This window comes from Silene latifolia, chromosome 11, assembly GCF_048544455.1.
Source record: "Silene latifolia isolate original U9 population chromosome 11, ASM4854445v1, whole genome shotgun sequence".
Classification (NCBI taxonomy): domain Eukaryota; kingdom Viridiplantae; phylum Streptophyta; class Magnoliopsida; order Caryophyllales; family Caryophyllaceae; genus Silene; species Silene latifolia.
Window position 1 is genome coordinate 42,766,005 of NC_133536.1, and position 21,036 is coordinate 42,787,040.

General features: G+C 38.8%; 1 protein-coding gene across 1 annotated transcript; it reads left to right on the top strand.

The window, feature by feature from the left end:
• Positions 1–18,497: 18,497 nt before the first annotated feature.
• LOC141613301 (benzyl alcohol O-benzoyltransferase-like) lies at positions 18,498–20,487 on the top strand. Its single transcript, XM_074432036.1, has 3 exons — positions 18,498–18,956; positions 19,055–19,316; positions 19,805–20,487. Exons 1-3 carry the CDS (start codon positions 18,498–18,500, stop codon positions 20,485–20,487), a joined length of 1,404 nt encoding a protein of 467 aa, XP_074288137.1.
• Positions 20,488–21,036: the final 549 nt, after the last annotated feature.

Here is a 21,036-nt window from a genome sequence, read left to right on the forward strand (position 1 = left end):
ATCCTTCTTTAGATTAGATTAGGAGTAGATTAGAATAGATTACTCTTTAATCTTTCCACAAATTACACATTAATCTCTCTTTAATTATTGTTCAAGTTTATTATTCAAGTTTATTATTGGGTAATTGAAGATTATTGGGTTATTATTGGGAGATTGACAACCTTCCATCAATCAATCAAGTTTCTTCTATTATTCTTTGCTTTATTAATTGGATCATCTTAAGTTGGTATAATTCCTTTACTCTTTAATCTTTATTGTTCATTTCTTCATTCTATTATCATGCTTATACTTGTTGTGATGATTGACACCATTAATGACATGTTTCCCATGATGATGAGTGAGTAGTTACTTAGCTAGGATTAGTGGGTAATTAGGGGAAGTCAACATGGGATTGATTCATGCTTAATCTAATATGTTTTCATGATCAAATTGCTTGCTTGTTGTGATGTCAACTTTATGCACATGTTATGTTTGATGAAATGCTAAGCCTATGAATCCTTGTATTTTTACCATCTCTTATCTATTCAACTTGACTTGTAAGATATAAACCAACTCGAGTCTTGTTAGACCATGCATAGAAGTTGATTAGGAGGAAAGTAAGTCGACTTGTAGGTGTTGTACAATCTAATCGATTCGGCTCCGGGACCCAACTCTTCCTAAGAACCGTAAGATATAACCCAACTCGGTTACTCCACAACATTAATTGCTTGCAACCTTGTAAACATGTTTGTATGATCAAAACCATGAATCCCCTATGAACCCATGACATCCTAGCACTTCTAATCAATTGTTTACATCCTTCCTTTTATTGTTTGCTTTACTTTATTGCTTGCACTAGTCTAGAACACAACTACAAACCCAACCAAATTGTGACACTAGCATAAATTGAGATAGATAGACTTAGAACCCAAAGCACACCGTCCCATGGACCGACCTCGACTTATCACTAACTAGTTATATGTTGAGTATTATAAATGTGTTTGATTGGTTGAGTGACGACCTCGACCACGTCACAAACCCAATAACATCACCAATCCATTTGGCGATCACGCCAACGTTGTTTCTGTCGAAGACAATGTCGATTATTCCCATCTTATCCGCCCATGTCACTTGAAAGGGGTGTTTATCGGGAAAATATTTGTGGATTGCTTTGAATTCTTGCCAAACCCGAAGAATGAAATTCAAGTCGGGAATCTTGCTCCAGAATGTACTCCTCTCGTTAACGAAGTTAATAAAGGACAATTCGATTCACCAACCTTCATCACTGGCGTAGATCCTCAGAGGACTACCTCGGGATGGAGGCAGACCATCAAAGGGATCAAGAACCAGAGCCGAGCATCTAAGCTGACAGCTGAACAAGAGAAAGCTCAAGACCAGATTTGAAAATTATGAGTCGGGATCTGTTTTCTTATCTTAGTCGAGTCGAGTCTAGAACTTTCTTTTTTTGAATTTGAGTCGTTTGTTCCGCGATGACCTAGGGTGTGTCCTAGAAATCGTTCCTTCGAGTCTGTTAAGCATTTGTCATTCCAATAAAAGTTGCAGTTTCGTTTCCAAATATGTCTTGTTTCCAATCCTCAATCATTCCGAAACATGATAAAACGCACAACACACTCAAAGGCATCCCTGGGGTAGAAATATGTCCCGTTTCAAAATGTAAGGTACACTAGGATCCTGTGTTTGATTCCTTTACCTATTCCATGTCTGGTGGTAGAAAACCTCCATCTAAACCAATGCTTAACACAAGCCTTTAGATGATTCTATGATGAACCCAGACTAGCTCCTGGCTTCCCTATCGATGATGGAAGGTAAGCCCATCCCCAACAAAATCATCCCATCTCGAAGAGAGGAGATATCAACCCGTTCTAACAAGGAATTGTTAGTTCCTACCCAAACTAGTTGGCGAAGCCCAGTTTTCAAGAGGTATCCATTTATGACTAAGAGAATGAATAGAAGATCATTTTCAAAAAGAGAAAAATTGGAAAAATGAAAAAAAATGAAAAAAAAAAAGAAAAATGAAAAAAAGTGATGAAAGAAAAATGAAAAAAGAAAAGTGATGGTGAAGTCATTGCAGAACGCTTTTGGTTGAATGTCGAAGTTACGGAAGCCAGAAATCAAATCAAGTACCCATAGTTGAAGTTCAATGGGCGAAGCCCAAAAGCTTAAGTAGTAACCTCTTTACCCCTAAGTCCTTCCTGAGACAGTTACAAGGGGATAGTCGGGAATTTTGAGAATCATTCCGCTTGTGTTGTTATACCTAGCCTTTAGGGTCCAGACATGGAAATTTGAACCCACATCACTTTCCAACCCATTTGTACTCGTGGTTCATCAAACCCGAGACACCCATTCCAACCACATCAGCAGCCATAGCCCTAGGCCTTAGCACCACAAAATGAACCTTCAGAATGATGGTTTACCTTGCGAACCTATTTTTACCAAGCTCCACATCCCAAAGAATCACAACCTTTTGTACCAACCCTAGACACGGGATTTAACGGTACCTTACAGGCTAGAATGGGATAGGACATGATAACTTAGGTGAAACCTTCGAGTGTGTACACACAATCAAAATGCCATGTTTATGCACCATGATCGAACTACGTCGGATTTGATTTCGCTCCACGCGAATACGTAGGCAGTCCTTCAGAATAAGGGATTCAATCCACTCATCAACCAAGTTGTCATCTTGTCGGTTTCTTACGGGTCTTAACCAAGTCCAAATGAAGCCACCTTTGTTTGAGTCGGTCTTAGCACTCGATGTAGGCTAGGATGAGGATATAGGTTCGGATGAATAGTATCGAGTCTCAGAATGAGCTTTATCTAACGGTGTAGGCAATGATGCTGATTCAAATACATGTGGGTTTGTGTTGGGAACAGAAAATATGAAAAACCCGCTGAAAAGAAAGAAGGCGTGGAAGAAAAATAGTAAAAGCCCGCTGAAAAGAAAGAAGGCGGTGGCAAGAAATGATGAAAACTCGCTGAAAAGAAAGGAGGCGAGGAGAAGAGTGACAGAATGTTCCCAACAAAAGTCACGTGTGATGTCTAAGTGTTCTCATAAAATCAGTCTGTGTTTAGTGTCTGGGCGAAGCCAACGTTGTTGCTCCGTGAGTTTAATCCACCTTGTCAATGCCAAGTGATCTTGATTTCCATGTGCCCTCGGGAGCACGCCCATGCCATACGATACTTCCGTCCCAAGTTCGACGACCTTATGATTCCCATTTGCCATCTTTTGGCGCCAGAACGGCCAATTTACATTTCTACCCCCAACAAGTCAATAATTGAATTAAAGCCCGTGCACACTTACGGTTTTATTTTCCTTTTTGTTTTACGGTAGCGGGCTATGCCCACGTGGTTTACGGGTCATACGGAGTGTCTGAGTCGTATTTCATGCTCACCCATCAAGGTTCGATTTCAAAAAAAAAAATTCAAAATTTCAAAATTCCAAAAACTTTTTGCGAATTGTGGATAGATGATCCAAGTAGTGGAATCCTTGTGGGTCGATGATCCAATCCTTCGAAGTTCAAAAATTCAAAATTCAATTTTTGAAGGGTCGATGGCCCAATAATCTAAATGATGACAAATTCGAAATTCGGGTTGATGACCCAATCATTCAACATTTTCAAATTCAATTTTCGGGTCGATGACCCCAATCCTTCGAAATTCAAAATTTCAAATTCAATTTAATTTTGAAGGGTCGATGGCCCAACATTCCAAGTGATGTCAAATTTAAACTTCGGGTCGATGGCCCAATTATTCAAAATTTCCAAATTCAATTTTCGGGTCGATGACCCAATCATTCAAAATTTTCAAATTCAATTTTCGGGTCGATGACCCAATCATTCAAAATTTTCAAATTCAATTTTCGGGTCGATGACCCAATCATTCAAAATTTTCAAATTCAATTTTCGGGTCGATGACCCAATCATTCAAAATTTTCAAATTCAATTTTCGGTCGATGACCCAATCATTCAAAATTTTCAAATTCAATTTTCTGGTCGATGACCCAATCATTCAAAATTTTCAAATTCAATTTTCGTCGATGACCCAAAAGATTTCAAATGATCCAATTTCAAGATCGATGATCCAAATGTGCTTATGTGATGATTATCGCTTGTACATTTTCTATGTTTCAAATATAGCAGGATATGCTTCAACTGGGGGCTCTAAAGTCTTCGACTTTAGAGCCATTGCAAACTGGGGGCTCTGAAGCCGTTGGCTTCAGAGACCATTATCAAGATGTAAAGGATGATATCCACCAAGAATTCAATTCAATACAAGAGTATGAAATGGAAGAATTCCGTAGCTGAAAGCAAATGATGAAAGCGGCGGCAACCTCCTTGGAAAGTCCCATCCCATTTGGGCACCGCCATAGATGATAAGCTTTGGGCAAGGTCGGAGATGATGAATTTTGGACAAACGCCAGAGATGATAAACTTTGGGCATGTGTCGGCGATTCTTGCCGAACTACGACGCGGGTTTGATTCCGTCAGAAACGGATACGTAGGCGCCTAAGGATAAGGCTCAATCCACCACTATATATGCAATTTATGGGTCGATGACCAACGGTGACAACTTGACACAACAGAAGCAAGAGTCAATCCCCAACGAAGTTTCAGGTATGATCTCTTCTTATGGTCAAGTGAGCTTATACACGCAAGTCTAATGGACTATAAACGACCCGTTAAATCCTCGGTCGAGAGGGACCTGGGGTATACTTTGACTTTCGCCTTGTCCAAGCCTCAGTCAAAGTGGGGGCTCTGTAGATACCCGTATCCGTCGATATTGGAATTTATAGAGAACCCGACAAACACCCGATGATGATAGGACACATGTATTCTTTAGTTGTCATTGTCATTATTTGGAGCTCGTTTTACGATGTAGAATGGGTGTCGTCGATGAAGTATTTTATTAATTTAAATGATATTTAAATTAATTTTTTTTAAGTGAGTTCATTTTATTAATTTAAATGATATTTAAATTAAAGTCTTTTTTAAGGTGAATTCAATTTATTTTATTTTATTTTGAATTTATTTTCCCAAGTTTATTTTATTGAAAATAAAATAAATATTTGATTTAAAAAATCATTTTATGAGTATATTTGGTTTGAAAAATCATTTATTTTAATTTATTAATTGATTTGAAAAATCGATTTTAAAAAGCGAAGAAAACTCGTTTTAAAAGCATGTTTTTGAGCTCGATTTTAGCTCGGTTTTTGGGCCCGTTTTCTTTGCGAATTGGCACAAATCTCGAGTACACTAACCAACCTAAGCCTCTACCCATCCACCCTTGTTCGAACCCCCTATCCACGGCCCAAATTCCATCCCCAAACACCCCCCAACCAGCCCGCACTAAACCGAGCAGCCCCCTGTTTTGGCAGCTCAATCCCGAGCCCAAAACCCGCTCCAAACACTACCAAAACCCGTGCCCATTAACCCTAACCCATACCCTAATATCCTACCCATATTACCTTACCTTGATCACCAAGAAAAACCCCCAAACGAACCCTAGAAAACCCCCCAAAAGCTGCTGGACAGCAGCTATGTTCAGCAAGCCCGTCTGCCTCTCCTCCCTTTTACCCTACTTTAACTCCTTATAAATACCACCCCTTCACCATACATTCATTCCTCTAAGTTCTCCATACATCCTACCTTCACCCACAAGCTTTAAACCTCAGAAACAAACCCTAATTGCCTCCCAAAAACCCTAAACAAAACCGACACACAAACTGAACTGTTTGTGTGTCCTCCTCGAAAAGCAACTCGTTCCTCTATCAAACCTCCATCAAAACTCGATTTTCTTGTTCCTAATTAACCACATAACATCCATCTACACATTAGACAAAGATTTACGAGCTAAATTGCCCTTGAGAGTACACGAAATCCCTCGAAAAACAGAGTGTTATACACTCTGTTTTCGCGGTTTTTTCTTGTCTGTCCAGTTCTGTTTGTGCTCGTTTTTCGTGCCCAATAATCCAAAACGAGCAGGGGTTGCTTTAAGATCTCTGTTCTCCTCTCTTTCTAGTTTTCAAAACATCTTTTAAATCGAATTTTCGTCGTGAAACGAGGGAGAAATCATCGTTTGAAAGTTGCTGTCCAGATTTGTCAAAAAACGCGTGTTTGCTTGTTTCTTCGTCGACGACGGCCTCTCGAGATAAAATCTACCATCGATTACGACCCAAGACGGTGTCAACGATACATGTAGGTTGAGGGTGCATCAAATCCTCCTCTTTCTTCCTTTTTATTTCGTTTTATGTTTGTTCTTTTATAGTTCGTTTTTGTTCGTTTATCGTTTTTTGTTTATCGATTGTTTAATTAACTATGAAATTAGTCTAGTCCGAGTATGAGTTAAAGTACCACCATGAACACCCGCGTTGACTTGAGATGGGAAAAGAAACCGCTACATCAGTCGGTCGTACACCCCCGTCTCATTTACATATCCTCGTGTTCAAGGTAGGGCATAAATAAAACGAATTTCTAACTTCGCTCTTTGCTTTTGACCCCTTTGTTATTTCGGCCAATTCGACACACCCTAGGATCCGTTGTATGTTAGTTTAACCTCTGATTGTTAACATATGACTTATTTAGACGACATTCGATCATTTAAATAACCTAATTAGACATGTTAGGGTGTTTCGACATAGCTTTTAAAATCAATCGACTAACAATTCTATAACTTAATTGAACGCATCTCTCTTTTCACTAATTTTCTCGCTAGCATGGAAGTGCGTGCTTAACACCTTTCCATTTGCACTCGTTGACAAATTAGAATTGTTTTTAACCTAGTTCGTAATTATTTAATTTAATTTATAATTAATTAACCTTTAATTTGTTTTACTTGTTTCTAATATTGTAAATTTTGTTTTTATTATTTTTTAAGGTTCAAAATATGTAAATTTAATTTAGTGATTTTTTCCGTAATTTATTTTGCTGATTTCGAAATTAAAATGCAATTAACTTTGTTTTCTACAAAACCGTGCACTGCACGGGTCTGTTCTGACTTCTGATCCGTGCACTGCACGGGTCTGCCAGTTTTGATTTCTTTTCTTCTTTTGTTTTTTTAATTGTTTACTAATCCTATTTTAATAAATATGGATTGGTGAATAATTTTAATGAGTTGGGTTCAATTTAATCAATAAGTTGTACCTAATTTATTTCAAACCTTTGTATTTGTTTAATTTAATTTAATTAGTTTAATTCTAGTCTATTTTGTTTACTAATTAATAAATCGGCTAACATCATTAATCAATCTAACTTAGTTTTAGTCTTTGTGTTTACATTTATTTTATTTGTTAAGTCATAATAGTTTAAGTTGTTTTTTGTTAGTTTGTATTGTAATTTTGTATCATGTATATAGGTTTTATTTTAATTGAGTCAAAATAATTTCGATAGTTGTTGTAATTAGATCGAGTTGTAATTTATTTCTCGTTGTGTCGGCATGAAATGCCTGGGTTGTAATAGGATAGATCCCAATGGCTCCCCCATTCCTCCTAAGCCGTGTTTGCGCATCTTTTATTTCAAATCAACCAACATGCTAAAACAACTTTGACAAAGTTAGTATTCATGCATTAAACGACATAGAAATTATTGTCACATGTTAGGGTTTTAAAACGATGTTTGCATATCATATATCGTAGTAGCTATGACCTTATTTGAACTCCGACACTTGACTTAGTAGAGGCCGTTATCGACGGGCGGGGTTGGGTGTCCTTATGGGCTTCCCAACACGTACCCTCACCCCTTACTCAAGATCTATGGTTTGTGGATCCGTCTAAATACCATTGGATTATGAGAGTCATTCAAATCGAGTGATATATGGTACAAGTCTTTATCTTTAATCACTCGTAGTCGATTGGCTTTATGCTTTTCGATGAAAGGTGTAAAGTTGACTTGAACGGTTCCAAGTTCCCAAAAAACTTGGTGGCGACTCTAATTTGTCTTAATTCGATTCGAAAGAACCTCGAGTCGATTATGCCTGGTGTGGATCCCGCGGACGCAGTTCCCGAGGGCCTTGTCCACATTATTCTTATTCGGTCCAATAAAATTACGGCTTATCTTTTGGACAAATTAATTTCCAAGATAAAATATTTTTGCAAGATAACTGTTTTGGAAAGATTTATGCCGTTGGAACTTCCTCCTATATTTGCTCAAAATAATATCTCAACTTTTTGAGGAGTTTGCGTCTTTGAAGGCAACTAAATTATAAGTCAAAGATTTTGTTGAAAGTTGGTTGCTTGATTGAAAAGATTTGATTTAGTCAATAATTAAACATCTATATAAGACGAACAAATCTTGGCTGCCAAAGATACAACACATACGAGAATATTTCTGAGTGCAAAACTTGTTTTTCAATGTTTAAGGAAATTGCTTTTGTCTCGTTCGGTTTTTGAAAGAAGCTTTTGCAAAATTGTCTTTTCAGCGTAAATTTTCAGTTTGCAAGTTCTCTTTAAAGCCGTAATTGTGGATTGAGTTTTGAAGTACGCAAGTTATATATTCATAAGGCTATCTTTTGTTCTCCATTGTTCCTATTGTTGAACCATATAAGGAGACAAATCTTTGTGTAATTTTTTCACTTTGTGAGAGAGAGTTTTTGGGGTACGGGGTTGTACTCGAGTCGCACGATCGGGGTTGATCGTGGGGGTTTTCTTTGTAATCGAGTTTGGTTATAAAGGAAATAATAATAAGAGAGAGGGTGGACGTAGACCTTTAGAGAGTAGGTCGAACCACGTTAAAAATCGTGTGTCTCTTGCTTTCTTTCGTTTCGTTTACTTTTGATTTTGTTTGGTTTTTCCTTTTTGTTTCACGTATTCACTCAAACGAACAATACAGCACAACTCTGATTGTTTGAACAGTCATCGAGACTGTTCAATTAGCCTGTGTATTGTTTCAGTAGAAAATTCGTGAACGGCCTAACGTTTTAATTTCGCTTTAATTTTAAAAAGGGTACTTAATTCACCCCCTCCCCCTCTTAAGTATCGGATCGATAAACTCAACAATTGGTATCAGAGCCTCGTGCTCTTGATTGCCTTACAGCAAAGAGTTTGATCCTTTTTGAGTTTATTCTTTTGTACTTTATTTTATCATGAACTCCAAATCTGTCAAATGTCCTGTCTTTGATGGCACGGACTATGGCTGGTGGAAAAATCGCATGATGCACTTCATTCAAGGAACAGACTATGAATGTTGGGTGATCATTCAGAATGGTCCTCTTGCCATCACTACCACTAGTGCTACCAATGTGGTCAGTACAAAGGATCCAAAGGATTACACCTCTGATGACTATGAAAAAGCAGAGAAAAATTCAAGAGCTATATCACTTCTGCAATCCGGTATCGGCGAATCCGAGATTAGCCGGATCGCGGGGTGTAAAACAGCCAAAGAAATTTGGGATAGTTTAGAATTAGCATATGAAGGAACGGATAAGGTCAAGAAACAACGCATTGACATCCTTATGACAAAATATGAGTCATTTAAAATGAATCCAAATGAGTCTATAAACAGTATGTCTTCACGTTTTTCAAGCATTCGTAATGAACTTGCAAATCTCGGTAAGACTTTTGAAACTGTGGAAATTATCAGAAAAATCTTAAGAAGTCTTTCACATAAATGGTTACAAAAGGTCACGGCCATTGAGGAGGGAAGAGACTTTCCCACTCTTACCTATGAAGCATTGATGGGGAATCTTATGGCACACGAATTAAAACTCGAAGGACGTGCCGATGAGGAACCTAAAGCTAAGGGAATGGCCCTAAATGCCTTCTCAAGTGATAACGAAAGTGATCCTGAGGAGGAAGTAGCCTTGTTGTCAAAACGAATTGCTAGAATTATTAGAAAACAAAATCAAGGAAAGGCTGACAATTTTAAATCAAGAAAGTCTGGCTCTTCAAATTTTTCAAATTCTTCTTCTTCTTCTACCTCACGATCTGTCTCTAGAATGGGTTGTTTTAAATGTGGCGATCGTGATCACCAGATCCGAAATTGTCCAAAATGGGAAGAAGAAAAATCTAGAGACAAACGTGAGAAAACTAAGCAGGAGTACAAACGCGCTATGATTGCTGCTGTTTGGGGTGAGTTCGATTCTGAGGACGATGAACCTCCCAAAGAAGAAAAAGAAGATAAGTTTTGCCTCAGGACTACGTATAAGCCGAGATCGCAAAGAAAGGCTCAAAATGACTCTCTAAGATGTCTAATGGCTAATTCAGAAGCATCAGATAGTGAATCAGAGGATGAGGTAAGTCTTTCAAATCTTAAAGTTCAAATTAGGACCTTGTCTAGAAATCAAATTATAAAATTATTAGATGAGACACTTGACACTAATTATGAACAAAGTAGACGTCTTGATGCTATGCAAACTGAAATAGAGAGTATTGCGAGTGAGAACATTGATTTAAAATACGATCTGAAGAGTATGTCGAATCAAACAGTTGACCAGTCTGTCCATGATAAGCTTTCTGCGGAGAACGAAATGTTAGTCAACAGAATCCACGAATTAACTAATGAACTGAATGAGATTAAAACTCGAACAGTCGACCTGTCTGTTCAGAACAAACTTTCTGCAGAAAATGAAATTTTAGTCAACAAGATCCGCAACTTAACTAATGAACTAAATAAGATTAAAGATGTACATGTTACAAGTTCAACCACCTACTCTGAGATTTGTTCCAAGTTCGACAAACTTAATTCTGATTATGATGCTCTTCTCATCAAAAACAAAGATTTGCTATCTCGAGTAAGTAACTTGGAAGTTGATTTGAAAAATGCTCGTAATGTGGCTGCTAAATGGGAAGGAAGTGGAGTGGTGTTAGATTTTCTAGTGAGTCAGTCTAAAAACAACAACAAGCTTGGATTAGGCTATGACTTATGTTCCGATTCCACGCAATACGATCATCAACATCGTACTGTTTGGGTCCCTGAACAGAAAGTAAACACTCCTCGTGACTGTTTAGAACAGAATGACTCCTGTTTCGCTAGCATCAAAAGACCTAAACCATATGAACGAGACTTTCGCAAACGTAAATATGTGGGCCTGCCTGAATATATTCTTTGCAAATTCTGTGGTAAGACGGGACACGTATTTAATGCTTGTGAAAAACGATGGCACTATCTAGATCAGAACTTTAGAGTCGTAAAGAAGATATGGATTAGGAAAGATGTCTTGGATTTGGTTCGTCACAAGAAGGGACCCAAACTTGATTGGGTTCCTAAAACCTCTAACTAATTTCTCTTGTAGGGCCTTAAGAGAGGAAGCAGCCGTTGGTATCTAGATAGTGGTTGTTCACGTCACATGACAGGTAATAGAAACCAATTTCTCTCTTTATCGGCCTATGACGGTGGAAATGTGACTTTTGGAGACAACAAAAAGGGTGAGGTTATTGGTATTGGCAAAGTCGGTAAGTCTCTTTCACTTTCCATTGATGATGTGCTGCTTGTTAGAGGTCTAAACCACAATTTAATTAGTATTTCCCAATTATGTGACAAAGGCAATAAAGTTGAATTTCATGCAAACCTTTGTTATGTAATCAAAGAAAGTACTAATGAAATTGTTCTTCAAGGTAAGAGAGAAAATAACATTTATGTGGCTGACTTAGGAAGCTCTCCTAGGGAAACCATTAAATGTTTGTCGGTATTGCAAAACGACCCTAATTTATGGCATAAAAGATTTGGACATGTTGGCTTTTCATCTCTAAACAAACTTTGCAAACTCGATTTAGTGGAAGGCATACCTTCTATGAAGTTTGAAATTGACGGAGTTTGTGATGTTTGTGCTCGATGCAAACATGTCCGAAGTTCTTTTAAATCTAAAAGGTTCGTTAGCACCACCAAGCCTCTAGAACTCATTCACATGGATTTGTGTGGACCAATGAGAATTAGAAGCCGAGGTGGAAGTCTTTATGTATGTGTTCTAGTGGACGATTTTTCACCGTTTGTTTGGACTTTATTTTTACATGCTAAAAGTGAAGCTTTTGAAGAATTTCAAGTTTTGATTAAGAAACTCCAAAACAAACTCGGTCACAAATTGATCTCCATTAGAACCGACCATGGAAGAGAATTTGAGAATGATTCGTTTATATCTTTTTGCAGGGAACATGGTATTGATCATAACTTTTCTGCTCCTAGAACACCGCAACAAAATGGTGTAGTGGAAAGAATGAATAGAACTTTGGAGGATATGACCAGATCCATGTTACTTTGTAGCGAGCTACCTAGAAACTTTTGGGCCGAAGCTGTGAACAGAGCTTGTTATATTCGTAATCGTGTTGCTATTAGATCTATCCATAAGAAAATGCCTTATGAGCTTCTATATGGGCGAAAGTCAAACATTTCACATTTCCGCTGCTTTGGATCAAAATGTTACGTTCACAACAACGGCAAAAATAATTTGGGAAAATTTGATCCAAGAAGCGATGAGGCGGTTTTCATTGGATATTCAAACGAAAGCAAGGCCTATAAAGTTTACAATAAAAGAACTATGTGCTTTGAGGAAAGTGTACATGTAATTTTCGATGAAACTAATGTGCTTAACGCTGAATTGCAGGATGATGATGACTTTGAGATTGGATTTATAAGAGATGATCCACCTGAATTAGAGGAGAATCCCACGTCGTTGGAAGGAACAGTGCGAAGTCCACGAATTCGGGGAAATGAATGTAACACGAACTGTCCGATCTGAAAATCACCAAGCTCGGGCGTCTCGAACAGACCGCACGGTCTAATGAGACAAATCAGGCCTCCGATAGCTCAAATACGTCGAGAAAGACAATTACGAGATGTTGAGCATAATCAAACGAACCCAAGATCTTGTTCAATCAACGAATACTGAACGTCGAGCGAATCAAACGCGAGAATCCAAGATCGCTTTCAATATACACCAGAAACAGAAACATTTGTTCCTCGACGTTGGAAGCATCAAAGTTCACATCCAATGGATAACATTTTGACTGACATTCATGAGGGAGTCAAAACTAGATCCTCTTTAAGAAATTTTTGTGCCCATTATTCCTTCTTATCAGAATTAGAACCCTCTAACATTAATGATGCTTTAACTGATCCTGATTGGGTTATTGCTATGCAGGAGGAGCTTAACCAATTTGTACGAAGCAAGGTGTGGCACTTGGAACCACGTCCAAGAGATCGTTCCGTCATAGGAACGAAATGGGTATTTCGAAATAAATTGGATGATGCAGGTGTGATTGTGAGAAACAAGGCTAGACTTGTAGTGCAAGGATACAATCAACAGGAGGGAATTGATTACGATGAAACCTTTGCACCAGTGGCAAGACTTGAAGCCATTCGTCTCCTTATTGCTTTTGCCGCTCATATGGGTATCAAACTCTTTCAAATGGACGTTAAGACCGCGTTTCTTAATGGCTATTTGCAAGAGGAAGTGTATGTTGAACAACCTCCCGGTTTTTTAGATAGTAATTTTCCTAATCATGTTTATAAATTAGATAAGGCACTTTATGGTCTTAAACAAGCACCCAGATCTTGGTATGATAGACTATCAAAGTTCCTTATTGAAAATGGCTTTCAAAGAGGGTCAGTTGACAAAACACTATTTCTAAAACCGGTGAAGGAGGACTTATTAGTTGTTCAAATTTATGTAGATGATATCATTTTTGGAGCAACTAATGATGTTTTGTGTGCATATTTTTCCAATCTTATGCAATCGGAGTTCGAGATGAGCATGATGGGCGAGCTAGGATTCTTCTTGGGTCTTCAGATTAAGCAAACCACACATGGCATAATGATCCATCAAAGAAAATATATCAAGGAGATGCTAAAGAAATTTGGTATGACTACAGCTAATCCATTTCCTACACCTATGTGTTCTACACTCAAGCTTGACAAAGATGAAAAAGGTAAAAGTGTAGATGAAAAGGTGTATCGAGGTATGATAGGATCACTCTTATATCTCACGGCTAGTCGTCCGTATATTCTTTATAGTGTTTGTTTGTGTGCCGGTTTCAATCAAATCCCAAAGAATCACATTTAACAAATTTGTAAAGCGTATTCTTCGATATTTGATTGGAACTCAGGACTTATATTTATGGTATCCTATGGATTGCAATTTCACTCTCACGGGGTATTCAGATGCAGATTATGCAGGTTGTTCAGTTGAAAGAAAAAGTACATCTGGTATTGTCACTTTTGTAGGACCGTGTCTTATCTCTTGGGCTTCCAAGAAACAAAATACAGTTGCTCTATCTACTGCTGAGAGTGAATATGTCGCTGCTGCTCAATGTTGTGCCCAAATCCTATGGGTAAGACAACAACTGCGGGATTACGGTATGATTATTAATTGTGTTCCCATTCTTTGTGATAACACTAGCGCAATTAGTATTTCTAAAAATCCCGTCCAGCACTCCAAGACAAAACATATTGACATTCGTCATCACTTTCTTCGTGATAACGTGGAAAAAGGGGACATAAGCTTAAAATTTTGTAAAACAGAAGATCAGTTGTCGGATATTTTTACTAAACCTTTAGCTAGAGAACAATTTGAGAAAATTCGGTTGGAATTGGGTCTTCTGAACGATAGCTCGTAGTCTATTTGTCCTACAATTTACCTTCCAATGATTGACTAATTTGGAGAAGTCGTGATAAAGTGTTAGTAATTTGTCCTATGTTTTTGAGGTCAAGGTGCAATCTGCTTACTCTAGTCGTTTTTATGTCTCATATAGATTAGTAGCTAGGTGTCCGTAGTGGAATATTAACGTATCTGTCTTATGCAATTTCAATTATGGCAAAATAAATCCTACCTAATCCGTTTTAAATACCTTCCAACCAACCCACCTCATAAATCCTCACCAAACACCCGTACCCACATAACTCACTTTCTACCTTTCCCTCATCAAAGCAACCCCTACCAAATTACCCCCAAAATCATCATAAACCCTTATTCCCTTCGACGGCGCCATGGCTAAAAGGAAAGCTCAATCCACCATTGCTAAAGCCACGGCCACCCACAAATATACTACCACCACCAGATCTAAAGCCGTCCTCACCAAAACTGCCAACAACACCTCACCCTCCGACAATCCCGAAACTCCGACTGAACCCGCCACCCACCCTTCACCAGAAAACGACACCATACCCATCAACACCTCTCCCAAATCCAATATTCCACCATCAAAACCCAAACCTTCACCCTCCGTTGTATCCACCCGCTCGAAAAAATCGCATGCAATTGAAACTGAGCCGCCGGTCACAGAAGTCGAGGAGCCGTCTGCTGCTGCACTAGATTCAAGAAGCACCTCGCCTATAGTCACAAAAGCTAAGCGAACTCGGAAAGGGGCAAGCAAAGGGGTTGTCATCAATGAACCCAATGAGCCCGAGAATCGAAAGAAAGATCCGACTGTGTTGGGTAAAGGGAAAGGGAAACTTGTTGAGGAAGACGATATTTGTGATGATGATTGGGATGAGGAAATTAATGATGTGGTTAAAGATGATTTCAAAGAAAAGGGTCGGTCATTAAAACGGAAGAGGGCTAAAGATGATGATTCGGAGGATGATGATGTTTCTGCTACTCTGAGCACCTCGGTTGATCAAGATCGAGTTATTGAAATTCTAAAAGGTGTGGGACTGTCAGAGACGGCGCTACAACATTGCCTTCGCCTAGTTGAGCACTCTATTCTTCCGGGTCGCTATTACCCGCAACATTGACTACAATCTGAAAATGCTCTAAATTTCTTCTTGGAAATTCTGAAGGCTCAAAACTGGGTTGGTATGTTCTCTGTTCATTCTGTGGTTTTTGTTCCCGAAATTTTACAATTCTATCAGTCTGTTACTGTTCATCAATCTGGTGAATTCTTGACCGCGGTGGTAAATGGGAAGTCGTTTATGGTCAGTACTGCTGAAATTGCTCAAATGTTCCGTATTCCAAATGAGGGTCTTGAGCTGTCTGATTCGAATGGTTGGCCTCCTATAGACGGTCTTGGTTCTCTGGTTGTTTTGCGGTATTTTGACCCGTCTGCTACTACAGACACCCATATTCCTCCTAGTCGCTTGGATGGACCACATCAGTTTTTATTTAATTGCATTCGCCGCACTATTTTACCTCGCACTCACTCTCGCGGTTATTGCTCTATTCCTGATTTGTTGGTTCTGTTTTGCTTGATGACGGGGCGTCCTGTGAACTTGGCTTCTCTTATGCTCTTCCACATAAAGGAAGTTGCGGCCGAGGTACAGACGGGTGTGATTGCTGTCACTAAGAAGAAGTCGAGGAAGGTGACTCAGGCTAAGAGAGAGCTCCCTTATGGTATGTGGTTGTCTCACATTATGTGGCAGAAGAAAGTATTATCCTCTGATGGTTACTGTGTCTCAATGAAGGATTGTATGACGGATGGGCTGTTGGGTCAGATGCATCTTCGCATCGTTGATGATAAGCTGGTTGGGTTGAGTGGTGATGGCTATGCAGGGGCGGGGTGCAGTGCTAGTACTATTCGTGGTATCTCGTCACAGTTGAGGGCTATCCATGACATCTTGACTGGTCGCTTGGGGACACTTGCAGCTGACGTCGAGCTCATCAAATCTGTCCTTACCCCACTTCTTGCTTTACCTGACCTTCTTGAGCGCCTCATAGCTCGTCTCCCTCCTCCACCTTGATTTCACCTGACCTGCCCTCACCTCTTTTATTTTGCTTACGTTATCTTTTGCTAAGACTGTATGTTTAATACTCTGTCTTATGGTCGGTACTAGCTATGATGATGTCTATTTTGACTGTGTCCGGTAGTTGCATTGAGGCCTCCTTGACTGTGGTACTCTGCACTAACATTTTTTGATCGTTCCTCTCCTTTTGATGATGTCAAGAGGGGGAAAGATTTAGGACTTCTAGTACTTAGTAGCTATCTGGATTTAGACTTTTGATTGTGACGATCTTTCTCACTGTGTTCTAGACTTTGGTTTAGTTATTTCACTGATCGTATTGTTTCCTATTTCTATTGTTATTACTGTCTTGGATCTTCTGGAATGTTTTTGCAGGTATATTCTTTTGTTGAGGGGGAAATTTTATTTAGGGACTTGCCATCATCAAAGGGGAAATTTGTTGTATCTAGTTGTTGATGATGACAAGTCCTTTCATTTTTATCCCGCCTGTTTAACAGTATGTGCTAGACGTGTGTATGACAGGTCCAAAAGTATTTCATATTTGCTCGGAAATGAAGACGGGTGGAGCATTGGATGAGTCTTGGTCCGTGTCTATAAAAATTGTAAGAATATATATCTTGTGCTTATTCTTATTCGGTCCAATAAAATTACGGCTTATCTTTTGGACAAATTAATTTCCAAGATAAAATATTTTTGCAAGATAACTTTTTTGGAAAGATTTATGCCGTTGGAACTTCCTCCTATATTTGCTCAAAATAATATCTCAACTTTTTGAGGAGTTTGCGTCTTTGAAGGCAACTAAATTATAAGTCAAAGATTTTGTTGAAAGTTGGTTGCTTGATTGAAAAGATTTGATTTAGTCAATAATTGAACATCTATATAAGACGAACAAATCTTGGCTGCCAAAGATACAACACATACGAGAATATTTCTGAGTGCAAAACTTGTTTTTCAAAGTTTAAGGAAATTGCTTTTGTCTCGTTCGGTTTTTGAAAGAAGCTTTTGCAAAATTGTCTTTTCAGCGTAAATTTTCAGTTTGCAAGTTCTCTTTAAAGCCGTAATTGTGGATTGAGTTTTGAAGTACGCAAGTTATATATTCATAAGGCTGTCTTTTGTTCTCCATTGTTCCTATTGTTGAACCATATAAGGAGACAAATCTTTGTGTAATTTTTTCACTTTGTGAGAGAGAGTTTTTGGGGTACGGGGTTGTACTCGAGTCGCACGATCGGGGTTGATCGTGGGGGTTTTCTTTGTAATCGAGTTTGGTTATAAAGGAAATAATAATAAGAGAGAGGGTGGACGTAGACCTTTAGAGAGTAGGTCGAACCACGTTAAAAATCGTGTGTCTCTTGCTTTCTTTCGTTTCGTTTACTTTTGATTTTGTTTGATTTTTCCTTTTTGTTTCACGTATTCACTCAAACGAACAATACAGCACAACTCTGATTGTTTGAACAGTCACCGAGACTGTTCAATTAGCCTGTGTATTGTTTCAGTAGAAAATTCGTGAACGGCCTAACGTTTTAATTTCGCTTTAATTTTAAAAAGGGTACTTAATTCACCCCCTCCCCCTCTTAAGTACCGGATCGATAAACTCAACAATCAGCAACTTCGTGGATATCATCAATCTATGTTAAATTCTGTAAATGATCTGATTTGAATCATGCGGAGATTCTACAGCTCTGAAACAGCAGATTTCCAATTCTTGAATAGCGACAGGAGCCTATGAGACTTATTTAAATTACGTGTCTCCGACAATAGCTTAAATGTGACTATTTCTTCGATCTTTGGTACATATGTTATTATGTAATATGTATATATATACCTCTTAAACGTGTTACCATATTCACAACAAACCCAATTATTTAACCTACTTGTATCTTACCAACTTAATATATAGTAATGGCAAATGTTTTTAACAATCAAACATCCCTAATATTTAAGGTGACCAGGCAACCGCCGGAGTTGATAACTCCAGCTGAGCCTACCCCAAATGAGATGAAGGAGTTATCAGACATCGACGACCAAGAAGGGTTACGGATCCACGTACCAGGGATCCAATTCTATAGGTCAGTCCCGAGTATGCTTGGGATGGACCCTGCAAAGGTGATAAAAGAGGCCGTGAGTAGAGCATTGGTGCTGTTTTACCCATTGGCAGGGCGGCTAAGGGAAAAGGACGGGAAGAAGTTAGTGGTGGAGTATACAGGGGAAGGAGTCTTGTTTACCGAGGCTGACGCCGATGTTAGGCTTGACGAATTTAGTGAGGAACAACTTTACCCACCCGTACCTTGTATGGAGGAGCTTCTTCATAATTATCCTGGGTCCGATGCCATTCTGAACTCCCCTTTGGTTCTCCTACAGGTATATCATCTTGTCTTGTTTTGGCTTTACACTTTCCATTAACTACTCAAAACAATATTATTCATGTCTTAAGTAAATATATATTTGTGCCAAATCAGGTAACGAGACTCAAGTGTGGGGGTTTCATATTGGCACATAGAACAATCCACGTAATGGCGGATGGCACGGGCCTAACACAATTTCTAAGTGCTGTAGGAGAGTTAGCCCGTGGAGCTCAATCTGTATCGGTTAATCCTATATGGAAACGCGAACTTGTCCGTGCTCGGAATCCCCCTCAGGTTACTTGTGTGCACCGGGAGTATGAACAAATCCCTGATATCCCACTCGGTGATGACTTGGTTTATAAGCGCTTCTTCTTTGGTAAGTGTTTTATCTATGGTAATGAGAGACTTAATTACTCATTTCATTATACAGTCGCGTAAAATTTGAAATTGAGTGTAAACGGGCCATTTCTAATTAAAAGTTATGGAAATTTTTCATGGTAATCCTTAATTTTGTCACATTTCCCATGGTTTTCCTACTTTAAAAAGTCCAACATTGCTATGTAAATTAAAAGAATATTTGAGAAGTAAAGTTAATGATGACACGAAGGCAAAGATGAAGATTTTGTTCACACTCTTAAATTTAACATAAAAGTAGCAGTGATTATGTACATGTCGATGTTGAGTAAGAGTAAATCGAGATGACAGCAAAATGACCATCTTATCAAGCTATTACATTACTTAAATCAGAAATGTAGTGGGGAAATTGTACAAACTCAACGGTACTATAGGAAAATTGTTACATTTTAGGGATATCTGGGGAAGAATGTATACTTATAATAACGTAGACGTTCATTGTTCATACAGGTCCAGCTGAGATAAATGCCCTACGAAGCTTCCTTCCAGTACACCTAAAATCGTCGTCAACATTCGAACTCCTCACTGCTGTTATATGGCGGAGCCGCACCATTGCGTTGCAACTCCACCCAAATGACGAGGTTCGTGCTCGAATCTTTGTCAATGCTCGCCACAAATATAAGTACCCTCCAATCCCGGCAGGATACTACGGAAATGTCATTGCCACTCCGCACGCCATCTCCACTTCCAAGAAACTCGTCACTAATGATGTCACGTACGCATTGGAACTCATCAAAGCCGTAAAAAATAATGTTAATGAGGAGTATATGAGGTCTTTGGCTGACTATTTGGTTGTCAACGATAGGCCGTGTTACACTCGGGCCCACACATTCTCTGTGTCGGATGTCAGTCGGCTTAATTTTGACCTCCTAGATTTCGGTTGGGGCTCCCCTGTTCAAGGAGGACCGGCGAGAGATTGGCTAGGCGGGCCCACGCCAGGGTATGGGAGTTTCTACTTGGCTTCTAAAAATAATAAGGGCGAGAGAGGAATTTTGGTACCAATGTACTTGCCTCCTTTGGCAATGCAGGTGTTTGTGGAGGAGATTAATGGATATTTGAATAATGACGTTTCGAAACGCTTGATTTCCAGTCGGAGATCCAACTCTATAAAAAGGTTGTGTTGTTTTGTTTGATACAAGTCATGTCTGCAAATACACAAAATAAGAAAAATTGAACCTATAACCACAACAATCTATTCCTCCTTCCCCACCACCACCACCACGACCTTACAACTACAAGCCTCTCTAATGACTCCCTTTTCGACCACCATCATAACCCTTTTTCAACCCTATTAACAGGATTAGGAGTCTATCAAAGATAGACATATTGTGTGATTAGGGAAGCGATGTATTTCGGTAATTGTAGGATTGTAGGTATATTACTTTCCTTGTATCGTTATGACACTATACCTGTAAATAGAGATGAATGTCTGATTTAACATGAATAAACGAATATATATGGTATTACAGCCGGTTTGTTTTCAAGAAGCGGATTTGCCTTAAAATTTTGACATTGGAGTTGGTATGCGTAATGTTAGCATATAGCCGGTTAAAAGACTAAGTAGCTGAAGAAAATAATTTACGATGTTCCTTAAAGTATTTGACCAATTTCATTCATATAATTTTTGATAGTGAATAACGGTGCGCACCGGGGTGTTTGTTATAACACAGTTTATGGACTAT